We start from the raw sequence: 16,923 nt of genomic DNA on the forward strand, positions 1-16,923 counted from the left end.
CGACAGGGGGGACAGGCCCCACCTCGGACACAGGCTGGGGCTGCATGCTGCGGTGTGGACAGATGATCTTCGCCCAGGCCCTGGTGTGCCGGCACTTAGGTCGAGGTGAGTCACGGCTTGGGGGTGGGCGCACGGCCAGTGTTCTTAGGAAGCAAAGAGGACTGAGGGGAAGGGTTGTTTCAAGCACATCATCTGTGTGAAACACGGATGAGAGTCTGGGGTTTCCCTGAGTAATGACCCATTTGTATTTATTTATTTATGTATGTATGTATTTATTTATTTATTTTTTGAGACAGAGTCTCACTTTGTTGCCCAGGCTAGAGTGAGTGCTGTGGCGTCAGCCTAGCTCACAGCAACCTCAATCTCCTGGGCTCAAGCAGTCCTGCTGCCTCAGCCTCTTGAGTAGCTGGGACTACAGGCATGCGCCACCATGCCCGGCTAATTTTTTCTATATATATATTAGTTGGCCAATTAATTTCTTTCTATTTATAGTAGAGACGGGGTCTCGCTCTTGCTCAGGCTGGTTTCGAACTCCTGACCTCGAGCAATCCGCCCGCCTCGGCCTCCCAGAGTGCTAGGATAACAGGCGTGAGCCACTGTGCCCAGCCCCATTTGTATTGATTGATTAAAAATCTGACTTTAGGCCAGGCACGGTGGGTCGTGCCTGTAATCCTGGCACTCTGGGAGCCTGAGGCGGGAGGATTACTTGAGCTCAGGAGTTCGAGACCAACCTGAACAAGAGTGAGACCCCGTCTCTACTATAAATAGAAAGAAATTAGCCAAACAACTAAAAATAGAAAAAATTAGCCGGGCATGGTGGCGCGTGCCTGTAGTCCCAGCTACCTGGGAGGCTGAGCAGGAGGCTCACTTGAGCCCAGGAGTTTGAGGTTGCTGTGAGCTAGGCTGACACCTTGGCACTCTAGCCTAGGCAAGAGAGTGAGACTCTGTCTCAACAACAACAACAACAAAAATCTGACTTCAAAGAATGCTAGTGTTTATTTTTTTAGAAATTACCTTTAAACCACTGAAACTATTTTCTGGTTTTTGTATGGATTTGTTTTGATGAGTTGGCATATGTATATTTGAAATCCTGGAGAATTTGGCTTTTAACTTTAGAAAGATTCAAAAAAGGTTTGGATACCATCTGTATCTTGAGTGTTTTGTTAAAAGTGCAGACTTGTTTCTCTTGTTTATGGTAGGACTGACCTGTATTTTTTTCCCAATAGATTGGAGGTGGACACAGCGCAAGAGGCAGCCAGACAGCTACTTCAGTGTCCTCAACGCTTTCCTTGACAGGAAGGACAGTTACTACTCCATTCACCAGATAGGTGGGAGACTGCACCGTGTGGCCCGCCCTGGGTGTTGAGAAAGGGCAGAGGCATTGGGCTTCCTGGAGAGCTCCTCTGGTGTTGTGTGTGCAGCATGAGGCTGCAGGTCAAACTGGCCTCTGACTGCCAGGGAGCTGCTGCGGGTGGTCCAGTGCCAGCTCAGACCCCAGGCCTCACTCTCCCTGCCCCCACCCCTGCTGCCTGTGTGGCCTTCTGTGTCTTGTCAGAGCATCTGAGCCTTGTCAGCTCAGCTTGGAGGGAACGCAGTGAAGCCCAGCAGGACTTTGTTCCAGGCAAGCCCAGCTTTTGAGCAGTATGTCCTCACTTACAGAAGGCAGTAAAAGTATAGTCCCACATGACTTAAACATCAGATCGTTTCATTTCCTCAGTTCCCCCGTTTAAGTTCTTAATGAAGGACAAACCTTGCGATGTTGCCTGTCCCTTTCCTGACTCCCTCTTAGAGGATGTGTCTCTGCATCTTGTTGGCTCATCCCTGTCTGAAGGCAGGGCAGGGTGTGGCTGTCCAGGCCTTCCTGTGAAGTGTTTCCTGGTGCCATATGCCACCAGAGGTAGGGGGTGGGGACTGGCGGGATGACTGGGGGTGGGTCTGTGTCACTAATCGAGATCTGTTCCCCACAGCACAAATGGGAGTCGGTGAAGGCAAGTCTATAGGCCAGTGGTACGGGCCGAACACCGTCGCCCAGGTCCTCAAGTATGTACCAAGCTTCAACCCTTCCGTTTCTTTGGGGACAGCATGAGTGTTCCTTGGGGGTTTAAATTCTCCCTGAGCCTGTATTGCTAAAGAAAATAAGAGGTCCCTATTCTTAAGGGCCCTCGGGAAGTTCCTCAGAGGTGAGCAGGCCAAGGCCTTGTGCATCAGCACTTGTGTTTTCCCATAAAATGAACACCTTAATCCAGATCACAGCCATTGGATCAGGCCCTTGTCTGCCTCATGGGTCCCTCTGTAGCAGTGGCTTCTCAGGGTGTAGGAAGGTGAAGCTGCTCTGGCCACTGCAGTTTGTGGGGAAGGGCAGCCATCCACACAGGTGCCATGGCCCCTCCACCGCTGCCCGCTTATCAGAGTCGGTGTCCCCTGGTGTTCTGGCCCTCTTCCTCACGTTCCTTGCAACTCCACTGTAACCTCCCTCCCTGCCCACGTCGTTGGGGTCTGCCTGGACTCCACTTTCTGTAAGTCCCTCCGTCGTCCTTTCCCCACGTGATGAATGTCAGAAAGATTCACCTGCACCGCCTTCCTCTGGCACCTCACTTGTTCCGTAAGGCAGCAGTTCCTCATCCTTTTTGTCACCAGGGACCAGTTTCATGAAAGACAATTTTTCCACCTACAAGGGTTGGGGGGGGTGGTTTCTGGATGATTCAAGCACATCACATTTATTGTGCACTTTATTTCTGTTATTATTACATTGTCATTTGCCATTCAGTGATAGGATTTTGATGTGAGTTGGCAAGTAATTGATTTATTATGGTCTCCTTGCAGTCAAATCTCTCTGCTAAGGATAATCTGCATCTGCAGCCGCTCCCCAGCACTAGCATCACCGCCTCGGCTCCACCTCAGGTCACCAGGCAACAGATTCTCATAAGGAGCAACCTAGGTCCCTCGCTTGCACAATTTACAATTTAATTTATTATGGTTCTCCTATGAGAATCTGATGCTACCACTGATCTGACAGGAGGCGGAGCTAGGCGGTGATGCGAGTGCTGGGGAACGGCTGTAAATGAAGGTGAAATTTCACTTGCTCACCTGCTGCTCACCTCCTGCTGTGCGGCCTGGGGTGTTGGGGACTGTAAGGTGTTTGCCTTACGGTCAAACGCCACTCCTGCCCCCAGGACCATGAATTCCTCTGAAATGGCTCTTCCTGCAATTGCCAGGAACTCACATGTGGTTTCAGGTCACCTGCCACTTTTCAGTCCATTTGACTTGTCTGTGGCTGTGTGCCCTGGCGTCCCAACATTTCTGGGGAGGCCAGTTCTGGGCTGGTGCCTCCAGGTCTTGCCCGCTCGGGGCCTCCTCCCTGATAGGCTGAGGACCAACAACTCTCAAGTCTGTCACCAGCTGAGACTTTGGCTCTAAGTCCTGCCGGTGCTTCTGCCTGCTCTGTGTCCCCACTCGAAGCCCCTCACGTTGCCCTTCCAGGCACTCAGGTCAACATCTGGGATCTTTCTAGAGTCCTCTCTTTCAACATGCCCATCAGGAAGTATCTCTTCACTCCCCACCCTGGTCCATGCCCATTTCTTGTCTTCTTGTCAGTCTTCTCTCTTTGCCAGCCTGAAGCCTCGTTTTCAAGAGGCAGCAGAGCCATTTTTATAAAATACGTCAGCTGTCACTCCTCTGCCCTGAGCAGTCCTGGCACTTGCCAGCTGGCTTGCAGCAGATGTGCACTGCCCGGCCTCCCCGGCACCACACACCTTGTGTTCCTTGGACATGCGCTGCACCCTTGGCCAGGCATCTCCCCCAGCACCCTCGTGGGTGGCTCCCCTGCCCCGGCCCTGCTGTATTCTCTGCAGCACTCGCAACCTGCCCTGTGTGGTTCCTTCTGTCTGCTGCCCCTAGAGTGCCAGCCTTACAGGTGTGTCAGTGTGTCCTCCACACAGCGAGTGGGCTTCAGAGAGCAGGGAGGCGGTCGGTGGAACAGATTGTTCTCCCAGCAGCTCCTGTGGGCTTCCTGTTGGGAAGGTCTCTGCGTGGTCACCCAGTGTCTCCCAGCACAAGTCCCTCATTCTGTCCCTGGACATACCAGGTCCTCAGTATCTTGGGGCCTTGGCAAGAGCCGTGCCTGTATCTGGAACATTCCTCCTTGCTCTTCTGTTCTTTCACTTTCATTTACATCCTCTGCCCCCACCTCCACAGCACCCAGGGTTAGAGTCCTGTCAGGCTTTGGCTACAGAGTCTGCTCTTCCTCAGAACCACGTCTCTCCGTCCATAGCTCCTCCTCACTGTCCTTTACAGTGGTGCTCTCACGGGGCTACACGTTCTGGACTGGAGCTCCCTGGTTGTTAGCTCAGGGTGTTTGGTGCAGGGGAGACCAGAGCAGGGATGAGGTGCTGGGGGTGTGTGTGCATGATAAGGTTAGGCTGGGCCTGCCTCACAGGTGTTTGTTTTTAATTAAAAAAAAAAAAAAGTTTTGGAGGGGGGCACGGGCAATATATGTAACCTTAACACTTGTACCCCCATAATACACTAAAATAAAAAACTTTCTTCTATTTCCTAATGATGAGATTTTTTTTCTTATTTATTTATTTTTAAGACAGGGTCTCCCTGTGTTGCCCAGGCTAGTCTCAAACACCTAGGCTCAAGTGATCCTCCTGCCCCAGTCTCCCCCCAAGTAGCAGGGATTACAGGCTCACACCATTGTGCCTGGAGAAACAGTATCTAAGGACTGGGTTCATGTTCTAGCCCTGCCTCCGTGTGTCAATGAGACCAGGAATTGGGTGCATGTGAGCCTCTTGTGCACTCTCTCTGTACGTGCAGCTTGGGTGGGGGTGGTGGAAGGAACACCAGGCCCAGGTGAGAAGAAACAGGTTCCAGCCTCAGCGTTCTTCCCATCTGTGGCCTTGGACATACCCCTTGACCTTCTGAGTCTTGGTCTTCTCGTTCAAGAAGCAGCTCCAAGCGCTCTGCCCTGCACGCGTCACTGTCAGAGATGAAATGTCTTCCCGTTGTCAAAAAGCTTATGGGCATGTTCTCCTCCCACTTTCCATAGGAAGCTTGCTGTCTTCGACACGTGGAGCTCCCTGGCAGTTCACATAGCGATGGACAACACTGTGGTGATGGAGGAAATCAGTAAGTGGTTCAGGGCTTCACTTGACAAGAAAGCAGGAGTTGTGGGTGATCCCGTTCTTCCTGGGCTGAGCCCGCAAGGGAGCCTCAGTGAGTGTCCTCGGTCTCCTGGCGCAGTGCTGATGCTCCGCTGGGCCTGGGGGCAGGCCAGACGCCTGGCGACCTCACTCTCACGCCATGTAGACCAGGCTAAGAGAGGAGGGCCCAGATTCTCTCCAGAGGTGAGTTATTTAGTACCCATGTCATTTTGTGTCTTCATTACAAATACAGCATTTAACTACATTCACACAGGAATTCTGGTTAAATTCCTTTGGATGCGTTAATATACCACAAAGAAATGCAGAACTACTCTTTAGCTGCACCATCTCCAGCAAAGGTGTATCATGAAGGAAGAACTGTTCTGTTCAACTTTTTGGAAGAAAGGTCCACTAGAAACATGAAGGAACCCAGGCATGCTAAAGTTCACATGCAGGAGGGAAACGATGGCTTAGTTTTAACGAGCGGCCCATGGAGTGAGCTCCAAATTCATACCTTGCATGCCAAGATGCAGCCAGGCTGACAGCACGCCACTGGCGGTCCCGGCACATTCAGCAGCACCTTTTTCCCAGAGGATTTCTCAAAGCTGCTTCAACCCCCCCTTTTTTTTCTTTTTTGAGACAGAGTCTCGCTTTGTTACCCAGGCTAGAGTGAGTGCCGTGGCGTCAGCCTAGCTCACAGCAACCTCAAACTCCTGGGCTCAAGCGATCCTTCTGCCTCAGCCTCCCGAGTAGTTGGAACTACAGGCATGCGCTACCATGCCCAGCTAATTTTTTCTATATATATGCTAGTTGGCCAATTAATTTCTTTCTATTTATAGTAGAGACGGGGTCTTGCTCTTGCTCAGGCTGGTTTCGAACTCCTGACCACGAGCAATCTGCCCACCTCCGCCTCCCAGAGTGCTAGAATTACAGGCGTGAGCCACCATGCCTGGCCCATCAACCCCAATTTCATTGACGTTGTACGTGTAAGCTATTGCCTTGAATCCAGTTTTACTTAAGAAAGCAATTCAGAGACTTCCTAAAAGAGCATGGGTTTGCAGTGGATGTGGGTCTTGCCACGTGGCTGCGGGTGTGGAGTGCTACCGCATGTGTGCCCACTGGGCTGCAGACATGTGACTTCCCTGCCAGAGTGATGGGGCCTCTCCACCCCGTTTCTTCACCCCCCGGCCTTTCTGGGGTGTTGTGGCTTGTGTCCAGAGGGCACAGGGACATGACGTTCCAACACAGGGCAGCACTGACTTCTACAGCTTGAAACTCTTTGCCATAGCGCATTTTCCTTTAATAATTCTGTTCCCCAGAGTTGATGAACTAGGGACCATAAAAGAGGGGTGTGTAGTTCTTTCTGCCTTCTCCCTCTATTCTATTTCTTGAAATTTTTGTAAAACATTGGAAACTAAGGAAAAGTGCAAAGAAAAAAGACACTAATTTTACCACTCAGAAATAACTCTTATTGTATCTTAACACACTTTCTTCCATGCTTTGAAAAGCATTCTTTCCATGTTTTTCAGAAACTTATATAGTATTGCAAACATTTTCTTCTGGCAATGAAAACATTATAACCACCTTATTATCTGGGTATACAATATACTATTAGACTTTACCTTAACTTCTCCCTCCACTGTCCCTCCCCTGGGTGTTGGAAACATCACCTACCCCACAATCTTTCACCCACTCTCGGGGGCTAAGCCAATCATGCTTCACCCCTGGCTTTAGACTAGAGAGGCTGGCTGCCCAGGTGTGATGACCAGGAAGGGGTGAGGGACAGGCTGCTTCCAGAATCTCCCCGCACTTGGTGCATGTAGCACTGGTGGGAGCTGTGGTGGGGGCAGCTTGACTGCATGTGGACCCCGGATCCAGTCTCTTCTGGGGTCTTGGAGTCACCTGGAACTGCACTGATGGAACTGTGACTTGTCAGAGAAGGAGGTGGGTCAGGTCCTGGGGATGAACCTTGGTCTGCCTTTTTTTTTTTTTTTTTTGAGACAGAGTCTTGCTTTGTTGCCCAGGCTAGAGTGAGTGCCGTGGCGTCAGCCTAGCTCACAGCAACCTCAAACTCCTGGGCTCAAGTGATCCTTCTGCCTCAGCCTCCCAAGTAGCTGGGACTACAGGCATTCGCTACCATGCCCGGCTAATTTTTTGTATATATATTAGTTGGCCAATTAATTTCTTTCTATTTATAGTAGAGACGGGGTCTCGCTCTTGCTCAGGCTGGTTTCGAACTCCTGACCTCGAGCAATCCGCCCGCCTCGGCCTCCCAGAGAGCTAGGATTACAGGCGTGAGCCACCGCGCCCGGCCTGCCTTTTTTTTTTTGAGATGGGATCTCGCTACGTCGCCTAGGCTTGAGTGCAGTGGTGTCGTCACAGCTCACTGCAACCTCAAACTCCTGGGCTCAAGCGATCCACCTTTCTCAGCCTCCCGAATAGCTGGGACTACAGGTACCCCCACCATGCCCAGCTAATTTTTCTATTTTTGGTAGAGACAATGTTGCACTCTGTTGCCCAGGCTGGTCTCCAACTCCTGGCCTTAAACAATTATTCTGCCTCAGCCTCCCAAAGTGCTGGGATTATAGGTGTGAGCCAGACGCCCTGCCCTGAGTCTGCATTTTTAACAGCTCCAAGGGAGCACTGGCTCCCTGTGGGATGTGGGAGCTGCCCAGCCTGGCCAGCCCAATCTCACTGCATGCATCACCCTCCCCTCCCCTAGTCAGCAAGGACCATACTCATCACAGGAACAAATGGCAGATGCCAAGCACCTGCCCTTAGGAAGAATAGCATCAAAACACAACCAGCCAGGACAGTGAGACTGACGAGCAGGCCTCGAGTGCAGTTGGCGTGGTGAGGGGTTGCCAGGTGATTCTGCAGGGCCCATACCAATTGCCTCTGGCCATGGAAGCCCCGGGAGAGAGGCAGGGAGGACTCCAGGAAAGACAGGAAGGGGCTGCTCTTCCATCCCACTGTTAAAAGTTGCCCAAGGCGGCAGGCCTGGGAGAGAAGTCAGCATGGCAAAAGCTGGAGAAACACTTCCTTGGCCAAGCAAGGACTTTTTGCTTCAAATTTCTCAAAACTGCTTGTGGAAGGAACAGTTAGGAAGAAAATGATGACATTCAGAAATTCCACAAAAGGTGATTCCTTGAGCAAAAGAGCTGCCTGATGACGATCCCGCTAAATTTTAGGCAGCGTGTGCCGGGCACGGGGAGGCCTTGCTGCCCAGACGTCCCTGTCCATCTGTGCCGCCCGCCTCTCTGCCCACTGTCCACCCTCCGTCCACCCACCTATCCACTCCATCGGCCCTGTGGGAGGCCAGCAGGCTGTCTGCAGTAGGACTTGGACCCTTCTAACCACAGCAGATTGTGGGAACGTCACCAGGCATGGGGAGAAAATACAGAGTGGAAAAGGCATCAGTCTGGCAGTGGGTGCAGATGACCCCAGAAAGAAAGTTAAATGCCAGTGCGGAATACTCGGAGGGCGAGTCGGGGGAGGGGTCTCTAGCTGAGGCAGCTCCGACAGTCGGAGCAGAGGCAGCCGGGCAGAGCAGAGGCAGCTGGAAACCAAGTGTGAATCACAGCTTTTCTGGAGGTGAGAACAGCATCGATGCTAAAGGAAAAAGTCCCCCTGCGTTGGTGAGAGTTGAGTCTTTGCAGCTAAAGATCCCCAAATTTTTTATCAAGAGAACTTAAATATACTTGTTCTCGGTGATATTTCCAAATTGCAAAAATAAGGAGAAACTTGTGTAAGCACCCAAATGATAGAGCCATACCAAGCTGCTCTGAAGAAAGGCCGTGGAACTGGCCTACGCGTCCCTCTTGTGCCACACCAGGTGCTACCAGGAAATGTTCAGAGTGCTGAGGAGGGGCCTGGTTTCAGGAGGTAGGCGTAGAGCTGTACATTCTGTTTAATTGTAACCGACAGAGAAATAGACGTTGACGTATGTTAATGTAGAGGGAGTATGTTAATGTACAGGAGAGTCACAGATGGTGCCGGGGACAAACACAGCCTGTTCTGTCATATCACAGCAGGGCGTTTCTAGTGCCTGGCCAGGAGTGGAGGACTAGTGAGTCCTGCTCTGTGTCATTCCTAGAGCAAATCCACGTGTCCAGTCGTATTCCTCAGATGGGGAGGATCATGGTAGTAATAGAGCCCCTCCTGGGGCCAGTGGTGGCTCACACCTGTAATCTCTCTACTTTGGGAGGCCAAGGCCGGAGGATCGCTTGAGCTCAGTTTTGAGACCAGCCTGTGCAAGAGCAAGATCCTGTCTCTACCAAAAGCAGAAAGAATTAGCCGTGGTGTGTGCCTGTAGTGTCTGTCTTCGTGATCAAGGATCCAGTGTTGTGTGTAGACACCTACCACACCTTTCCAGTCCACTTGAATACGGAAAGCCCTGCCTCTTCTTTCTGGGTCTTTCATAGCGTTGACATTTTTGAAGAATCCAGGCCAGTTGAAGGTCCCACGTGCTGGTTGCTGGCTGCCTCCCGACTGGCTTTGGGTTAGCCATTGGCCTAGATTCAGCCTGGATAGCACGGTGTCCCTCGGAGTCCGTGGTGTTGGTGTGTCCCACTGTCACTATGTCCCTCGGTGCACCCTCGGAGCCCGTGGCGTTGGCGTGTCCCATTGTCACTGTGTCCCTCGCACCCTCGGACCCCGTGGCATTGGCGTGTCCCACTGTCACTGTGTCTCTCGGTGCACCCTTGGAGCCCATGCCATTGGCATGTTCCACTGTCACTGTGTCCCTCGGTGCACCCTCAGAGCCCGTAGTGTTGGCGTGTCCCTTGGTGTACCCTCGGAGGCCGTTGGTGTGTCCCACTGTCACCGTGTCCCTCGGTGCACCCTCAGAGCCTGTAGTGTTGGCGTGTCCCACTGTCACTGTGTCCCTTGGTGTACCCTCGGAGGCCGTTGGTGTGTCCCACTGTCACCGTGTCCCTCGATGTACCCTCAGAGCTCATGGCATTAGTGTCCCACTGTCATTGTGTCCCTTGGTGCACCCTCGGAGCCTGTGGCATTAGTGTCCCATTGTCAAAGTGTCCCTTGGTGCACCCACGGAGCCTGTGGCATTAGTGTATCCCATTGTCAGCAACACTGTGTTGGGTCCCCCAGGCAAGGTGGTGTCTCTTTTCCCTTGTAATTAATGAGTGATCTGAGGGTGACACTTAATATGCATTATGAGTTTGGCCTAAATTGTTCATTACATATATGGCAGAAGACAGAGGTTTTTCTAACTCATCCTTTCCTTCCACGTTTATCAGTTGGCATTCGTGAGAAGGGCCTCCTTTTCACTCCTTTCTCCTTGTTTAAATTTGAGAAACTTTCTCCGAGTCAGCAGATTCACAGGCGCTTTGTCCTGGGTGTGTTTTGTCACTGTCACATTTTCAATCCTTGATTGCCCCACACTTGGCTGGGGGCCCCCTCAGGCTGGCTCTGTCTTTTGAGGTGCTCCTGTCACTTTGTGTTTGTTGAGCACTTCCTCACTTTCTTGCGTTAACGAGATGCTCCAGGCTCCTCCCACCCAGCCCTGCCCTGCCCTGCCCGCCCTGGGTCCTTGCAGCAGGGGATGGTGTTTAGAATCCAGGTTGGGCGCGGGGTGTGCACCATGCTGTCTGCCGCTGACTGAATGACTGCCCGGTGGATTCAGACAGAGGAAGCGAGGAGGGAGGAAGCATCGCTACTCCTTGAAGCCTTGTTGAAGGGCCCCAGAGGGGTTCCGGGCACCCGCGTGAGCTGTCTGTGGCCAGGCTGGTGGGCGACGTGGGTGCTCATTTCGTTACTTTCCTCTGAAGTGCACGTGAATTTTCATTGCACCATTTTGTGTGTGTGCTTTATTTCACAATAAAAGTTTTTAATTGAGTGTGCATAGAAAATGTTTTTTCTCTGTGGGTGGCAGGATTGTGCAAAATTTTTCTTAATGCAGGTTTGAGTTACATTTTAAGTACCTGGCTCTGTAGGCTTTGTAATACCCTTTTCCTGTTACAAAATAATGTGTTGTTTCGTCAGGGAGAACTGCCCAGTTCCCTTGGCCTATCACAGCGTGTCTTCCCTTCTAGGAAGGTTGTGCAGGACCAGCTTTCCCTGTGCCGGGGCCGCCGCCTTTCCCACAGATCCCGACCGGCACTGCAATGGATTCCCTGCCGGAGCTGACGTCACCACCAGGCTGTCACCGTGGAGACCCCTGGTCCTACTCATCCCACTGCGCCTGGGGCTCACGGACATCAACGAGGCCTACGTGGAGACGCTGAAGGTGCGTCCCGCACATCTTGTCCTGCCCCCCTCCCAGTTCTCAGCCACTTTTGTGCAGCCGGCTCTCTGGGGAGTCAGCAACCATGTCCACAGAGCTCACAGGGTGCCTTTGACCTGAGCCACGTCCGACAAGGAGGACCTTCTGGTTTTGCTTAATGGGTGTGGTAACTGAGTGGGTGAGCCGTGAGGATTAGGGTGTCAGGAACCTGATAGGGGCCCCCAGGTGTCTGCTGTGCCATGGTGCCCTCCCACACTTCCCTTGAGCTTGTCCCTTTGGAGGGTGGGTTGGCCTTCGAGGAAGGGGGGTTGCAGGCCGGGTTTGGGGGTGACAGACGGGTCACTGAGCTTTCTGGGGAAGCTCCATCCACAGTCCCCTCCCGTGTCATGAGGAACCCTCCTCCTTCCTTCAGTTAACGTGAATTTTAGACCAAGTCATGCTTGAAGTCATTCCTATGTGGGATTGAAATGCTACTTTTACTAAAGCCTTTCTGTCATCTCCTCCAGCCCTCTGACAGCCCTTCAGTGTCCCGGCCACCTCCATACGCAGCTTCGGCCCCTTTTCACCCACCCAGCACAGCCCCTCACAGCCCGTCAGACAGTGCTGCCTCCCCCACCTCTGCTCATACCCACACATGCCCATCGCACCTCTGCAAGGCCTGTTCTCCCAGCGCCCCCACCCCCAACTCCCCAAGGCCCACCTGGGGAAGCAGAACCCTGCAGGTGTGGTTTCCTCAGCCTGTGGGGTGGGTCTTGTCCTTCCATGTCTTCTTGTTTGCCTTCTTGTGTCACCAGCTGGGCTTCAGCAGGCCGTTGGCCCACCTATGGCAGTGGGTGGGGGCCGTGGGCTCCTGCCTGGGACCCGTACCAGGTTGTGGCTGTCCAGGCAGCGTCCTCCGCGTGGGGTCTACAGGGCGGGTGCTCAGCAGCCTCCTCCCTCTCTGCAGCGCTGCTTCATGATGCCCCAATCCCTGGGGGTGATCGGGGGGAAGCCCAACAGCGCCCACTACTTCATCGGTTACGTGGGTGAGTTGTGGGACTGCAGCGGTGACCCTGTGGGTGGTCCTCGAGGCGAGGGCGTTCTGTGGATGGAGCAGCACCCTCGCCCCTCGCCTTGCCCCAGACCCAGACCCCGGCAGCCAGTGGAAAAGCAGTGTGCTCCTGTGGGTCCCAGGTGCCCTCCCTCCCGACAGCCAGGCCGCCCGTCCCACCCGCTGTGTCCGGGCACGGCACGTCCCTTTGAGGCCATGTTGTGGTGGGTCTGAACATGGCTTGGCCACCTGCCCACCACCTTCTCCCCCGTCTTGCCCAGGGGAGGAGCTTATCTACCTGGACCCCCACACGACGCAGCCGGCGGTGGAGTTCGCAGATAGCGGCCTCATCCCTGACGAGAGCTTCCACTGCCAGCACCCGCCCTGCAGGATGAACATTGGGGAGCTCGACCCGTCCATTGCTGTGGTGCGTGCTGGCCGTGTGAGCCTACGGGCGGTCTGAGTCATTTAGTCCCAGATCCTGTTTTAGATGAAAAGGAGAACCTTCAGGTTTTTATAGTTTTCCTCAACATTTTGGTACAAGTATCGTGTTCACATTGTGGTTTGGAATTCGAAGGGCACAAGAGCATGAACAGTGTCCTCAGACACCCAGGTCCCTCCCCACAGGCGTCTGCCTCCTGCACAGCCTTCGAGTGGCCAGAGTGTCCCCGTGTGCTGAGAGCGTCCCCACACACCAAGGGCAGCCCCAGACCCACTTCCGCTCCGCCCCAGTAGCTCCCTGGGTTCTGTCTCAGCATGTCTGGGAGATGATTCCCTAGGAACTAGCTTCCTTAGTGTGGTTTTTACAGACCTGCCTGCTCTCTAAATGCTTCTGACGGGGAAGGGGCCACAACCACCCTGACATCCCTGGGGAAGTGATTCACTGAGCCGTGGACTCTCCGTTGTGGGTGCACTGCTCTGTCCGTAAAAAATCAGGGAAATCTGGTCCTGAGACGAGACAGTCTCTGAGATGCACTGGAGTGTGTACTGCGCCCATGTGCCTCCTGGCCCACCCCCAGGTGTCCTGACAGAGTAGCAGGAACAAGGAAGGTGGGTGCTCATGAGTTGTTTGTTAACTAAAATTCAGTGCGTGTGTCATATGAGCACAGGTCAGCAACTTGCAGTGATTGGCGCTCACACAGGGAGGGCAGGCTGAACGGCGGCATGAGGGGAGAACCCACATTTGAGCATCAGCCTGAACTTTCAAGAGCTGAGACCAAAGGGGACACAGGGTGGGACAACTGTCCTCACCCACAAGGAGAAGAATCCACGCTGGCTCCCCAGGTCCAGCAAAGACCAGAGCCATGGGCAGCAGAAACAGCGTCTTCAAAGTAGAAGAGAGAACGCCCACTTTGAGCTTCTCTCTCCGTTTTGTATTTCTTCTCGTTTATTTTTCTTTTAACATTAACATCTGTAAATCTGGCAGTGTTTAGAATTCCTAGTAACTGTCAGTCCGGATGGTTTTAAGAATATGGCTTTTCCAAGTGATTCTTGGAAGGGCCGCCACAAGTCTGAGACTCCTTAGCACGAGACTCCCTGTCTGTGTGGTGCAGCTGCACTCATCCTCAGCGGTCTTGGCAGCCTTTGCTGCTGAGCTTCCAGGCAGAGGCTGGGTCAAGGCTGAGTCTAGCCCTGCCACAGGGAGAAGGGGGTGCTCTCCACTGTGCCCTGACTACAGTCACAACTTACACACAACCTAACATCTTATGGGTGAATCAAGGCAGGGGGCAAAGGGCTGAGTAAGCCACAGAGCCCAAGGAGAGTTGGGGCCTGGGTCCAGAGGGCCATGTACAGCTTGTGGGGATCCGGGGAGCTCCCTTCCTGGCCAGAGAAGTGAGGACAGCCTGGCATGCATCCAGCACCTGCGTGCATGGGCCGTCTCCGCATACCTGGCAGTGGGAGTGGAGACCTCGCATCTCAGCTCACCATGGTGCAGTGTTGTTTACAGTCATGTCATTCTAGGGATTCTTCTGTAAGACTGAGGACGACTTCAATGACTGGTGCCAGCAAGTGAAAAAGGTTTGTAGCTGCCCCCTGTACTCAGAGCTGAGCCCCCTGTACCCAGAGCTGAGCCCCTGTACCCAGAGCTCAGTGCATATACCCAGAGCTGAGCCCCTGTACCCAGAGCTGAGTGCATATACCCAGAGCTGAGCCCCCTGTACCCAGAGCTGAGCCCCCTGTACCCAGAGCTGAGCCCCTGTACCCAGAGCTGAGCCCCCTGTACTCAGAGTTGAGCCCCCTGTACCCAGAGCTGAGTGCATATACCCAGAGCTGAGCCCCCTGTACCCAGAGCTAAGCCCCCTGTACCCAGAGCTGAGCCCCTGTACCCAGAGCTGAGCCCCCTGTACCCAGAGCTGAGCCCCCTGTACCCAGAGCTGAGCCCCTGTACCCAGAGCTGAGCCCCCTGTACTCAGAGTTGAGCCCCCTGTACCCAGAACTGACTGCATATACCCAGAGCTGAGCCCCCTGTACCAGAGCTGAGCCCCCTGTACCCAGAGCTGAGCCCCTGTACCCAGAGCTGAGCCCCTGTACCCAGAGCTGAGCCCCCTGTACTCAGAGTTGAGCCCCCTGTACCCAGAGCTGAGCCCCCTGTACCCAGAGCTGAGCCCCCTGTACCCAGAGCTGAGCCCCCTGTACTCAGAGTTGAGCCCCCTGTACCCAGAGCTGAGTGCATATACCCAGAGCTGAGCCCCCTGTACCCAGAGCTAAGCCCCCTGTACCCAGAGCTGAGCCCCCTGTACCCAGAGCTGAGCCCCCTGTACCCAGAGCCGAGCCTCCTGTACCCAGAGCTGAGCCTCCTGTACCCAGAGCTGAGTGCATATACCCAGAGCTGAGCCCCCTGTACCCAGAGCTGAGTGCATATACCCAGAGCTGAGCCCCCTGTACCCAGAGCCGAGCCTCCTGTACCCAGAGCCGAGCCTCCTGTACCCAGAGCTGAGCCCCCTGTACCCAGAGCTGAGCCCCTGTACCCAGAGCTGAGCCCCCTGTACCCAGAGCTGAGCCCCCTGTACCCAGAGCTGAGTGCATATACCCAGAGCTGAGCCCCCTGTACCCAGAGCTGAGTGCATATACCCAGAGCTGAGCCCGCTGTACCCAGAGCTGAGCCTCCTGTACCCAGAGCTGAGCGCATATACCCAGAGCTGAGCCCCTGTACCCAGAGCTGAGTGCATATACCCAGAGCTGAGCCCCCTGTACCCAGAGCTGAGTGCATATACCCAGAGCTGAGCCTCCTGTACCCAGAGCCGAGCCTCCTGTACCCAGAGCTGAGCCCCTGTACCCAGAGCTGAGCCCCCTGTACCCAGAGCTGAGCCCCCTGTACCCAGAGCTGAGCCCCCTGTACCCAGAGCTGAGTGCATATACCCAGAGCTGAGCCCCTGTACCCAGAGCTGAGCCCCCTGTACCCAGAGCTGAGCCTCCTGTACCCAGAGCTGAGCACCTGTACCCAGAGCTGAGCCCCCTGTACCCAGAGCTGAGCCCCCTGTACCCAGAGCTGAGCCCCCTGTACCCAGAGCTGAGCATCTGTACCCAGAGCTGAGCCCCCTGTACCCAGAGCTGAGCCCCTGTACCCAGAGCTGAGCGCCTGTACCCAGAGCTGAGTCCCCTGTACCCAGAGCTGAGCCCCCTGGAGAGAGAGGCAGGGAGGCTTGTTCCTGCCTCACATAGCTGTGCAGCCTGAACAGGGTGGCATGTCCGCCAGCAGCATGCTACTCACGATAAACAAACCTGGGGACAGACCTTAAAGGCTGACTTGAGGATGGGGTCCCTAGCCAACTCCCCCGTGCCGTGTTGATGCGGCGTGACAGTGAGTTGCTGGGCTCGTTTGCTCCAAAGGCTGCTGGTTCGCTGGACGACACAGCCCACCACCCTCTGCCTCTGCCGCTCAGCCTGGTCTGGGTGCAGGCGCTGTCAGCAGGGCAGGTGTGTGCTACTCGTCAGTCACCACATGGGGTTCCTGCGAAACTTGCTGCCATTTTCTCCCCGTGCAGTGGGCAACAGCTGCGGTTGCCCTGTGGCTGCGGCTGGTGTCCTTTCTCTCGGGTGTGGGGATCTCTGCGGCAGGGGCCGCGTCTCACAGCCGTGTCTTGCTGACAAGCCGTGTCTCGCTGACAGCTGTCGCTGCGTGGAGGCGCCCTGCCCATGTTTGAGCTGGTGGAGCAGCAGCCTTCTCACCTGGCCTGCCCTGATGTCCTGAACCTGTCCCTAGGTGAGTGCGTAGATGGCACAGCCGGGCAGGGTTACCCAGGGCAGTGGTGTTGGCCACCTGCCTCCTCAGGTCCTGGTCTTCCTGCTCGTGCGAGCCTCACCCCACAGGGGGCCCCTGCCCAGGATGCAGGTGCTGGGGGTGCACCCAGGGCTCCGTGGGGCTCTGGGGATGGAATGCTTGAGGCCCTCTCTGATGATGCTTCTGGCTGTGGAGCCACCAGCCACGGGTGGCACTGAGCCCTCGGGTCAGCGTGCATGAGGAGCCAGCCCCGGCCTGGCAGACCATGGCAGCGGGTGTGCTCAGA

The 16,923-nt window shown here is 54.6% G+C and overlaps 1 protein-coding gene across 1 annotated transcript in view; it reads left to right on the plus strand.

Annotated features, from left to right (window-relative positions):
* ATG4B (autophagy related 4B cysteine peptidase) overlaps positions 1-16,923 on the plus strand; it is a 29,552-nt gene that overhangs the window by 11,881 nt on the left and 748 nt on the right. Inside the window, exons 4-12 of the mRNA XM_012755650.3 lie at positions 7-105; positions 1,227-1,328; positions 1,968-2,040; positions 5,048-5,127; positions 11,195-11,388; positions 12,332-12,410; positions 12,697-12,842; positions 14,378-14,434; positions 16,526-16,619. Coding sequence (XP_012611104.2) covers positions 7-105; positions 1,227-1,328; positions 1,968-2,040; positions 5,048-5,127; positions 11,195-11,388; positions 12,332-12,410; positions 12,697-12,842; positions 14,378-14,434; positions 16,526-16,619 — 924 coding nt within the window. The remainder of the gene's footprint in view (positions 1-6; positions 106-1,226; positions 1,329-1,967; positions 2,041-5,047; positions 5,128-11,194; positions 11,389-12,331; positions 12,411-12,696; positions 12,843-14,377; positions 14,435-16,525; positions 16,620-16,923) is intronic.

The sequence above is a fragment of the Microcebus murinus genome, chromosome 8 (genome assembly GCF_040939455.1).
Source record: "Microcebus murinus isolate Inina chromosome 8, M.murinus_Inina_mat1.0, whole genome shotgun sequence".
Taxonomy (NCBI): Eukaryota; Metazoa; Chordata; class Mammalia; order Primates; family Cheirogaleidae; genus Microcebus; species Microcebus murinus.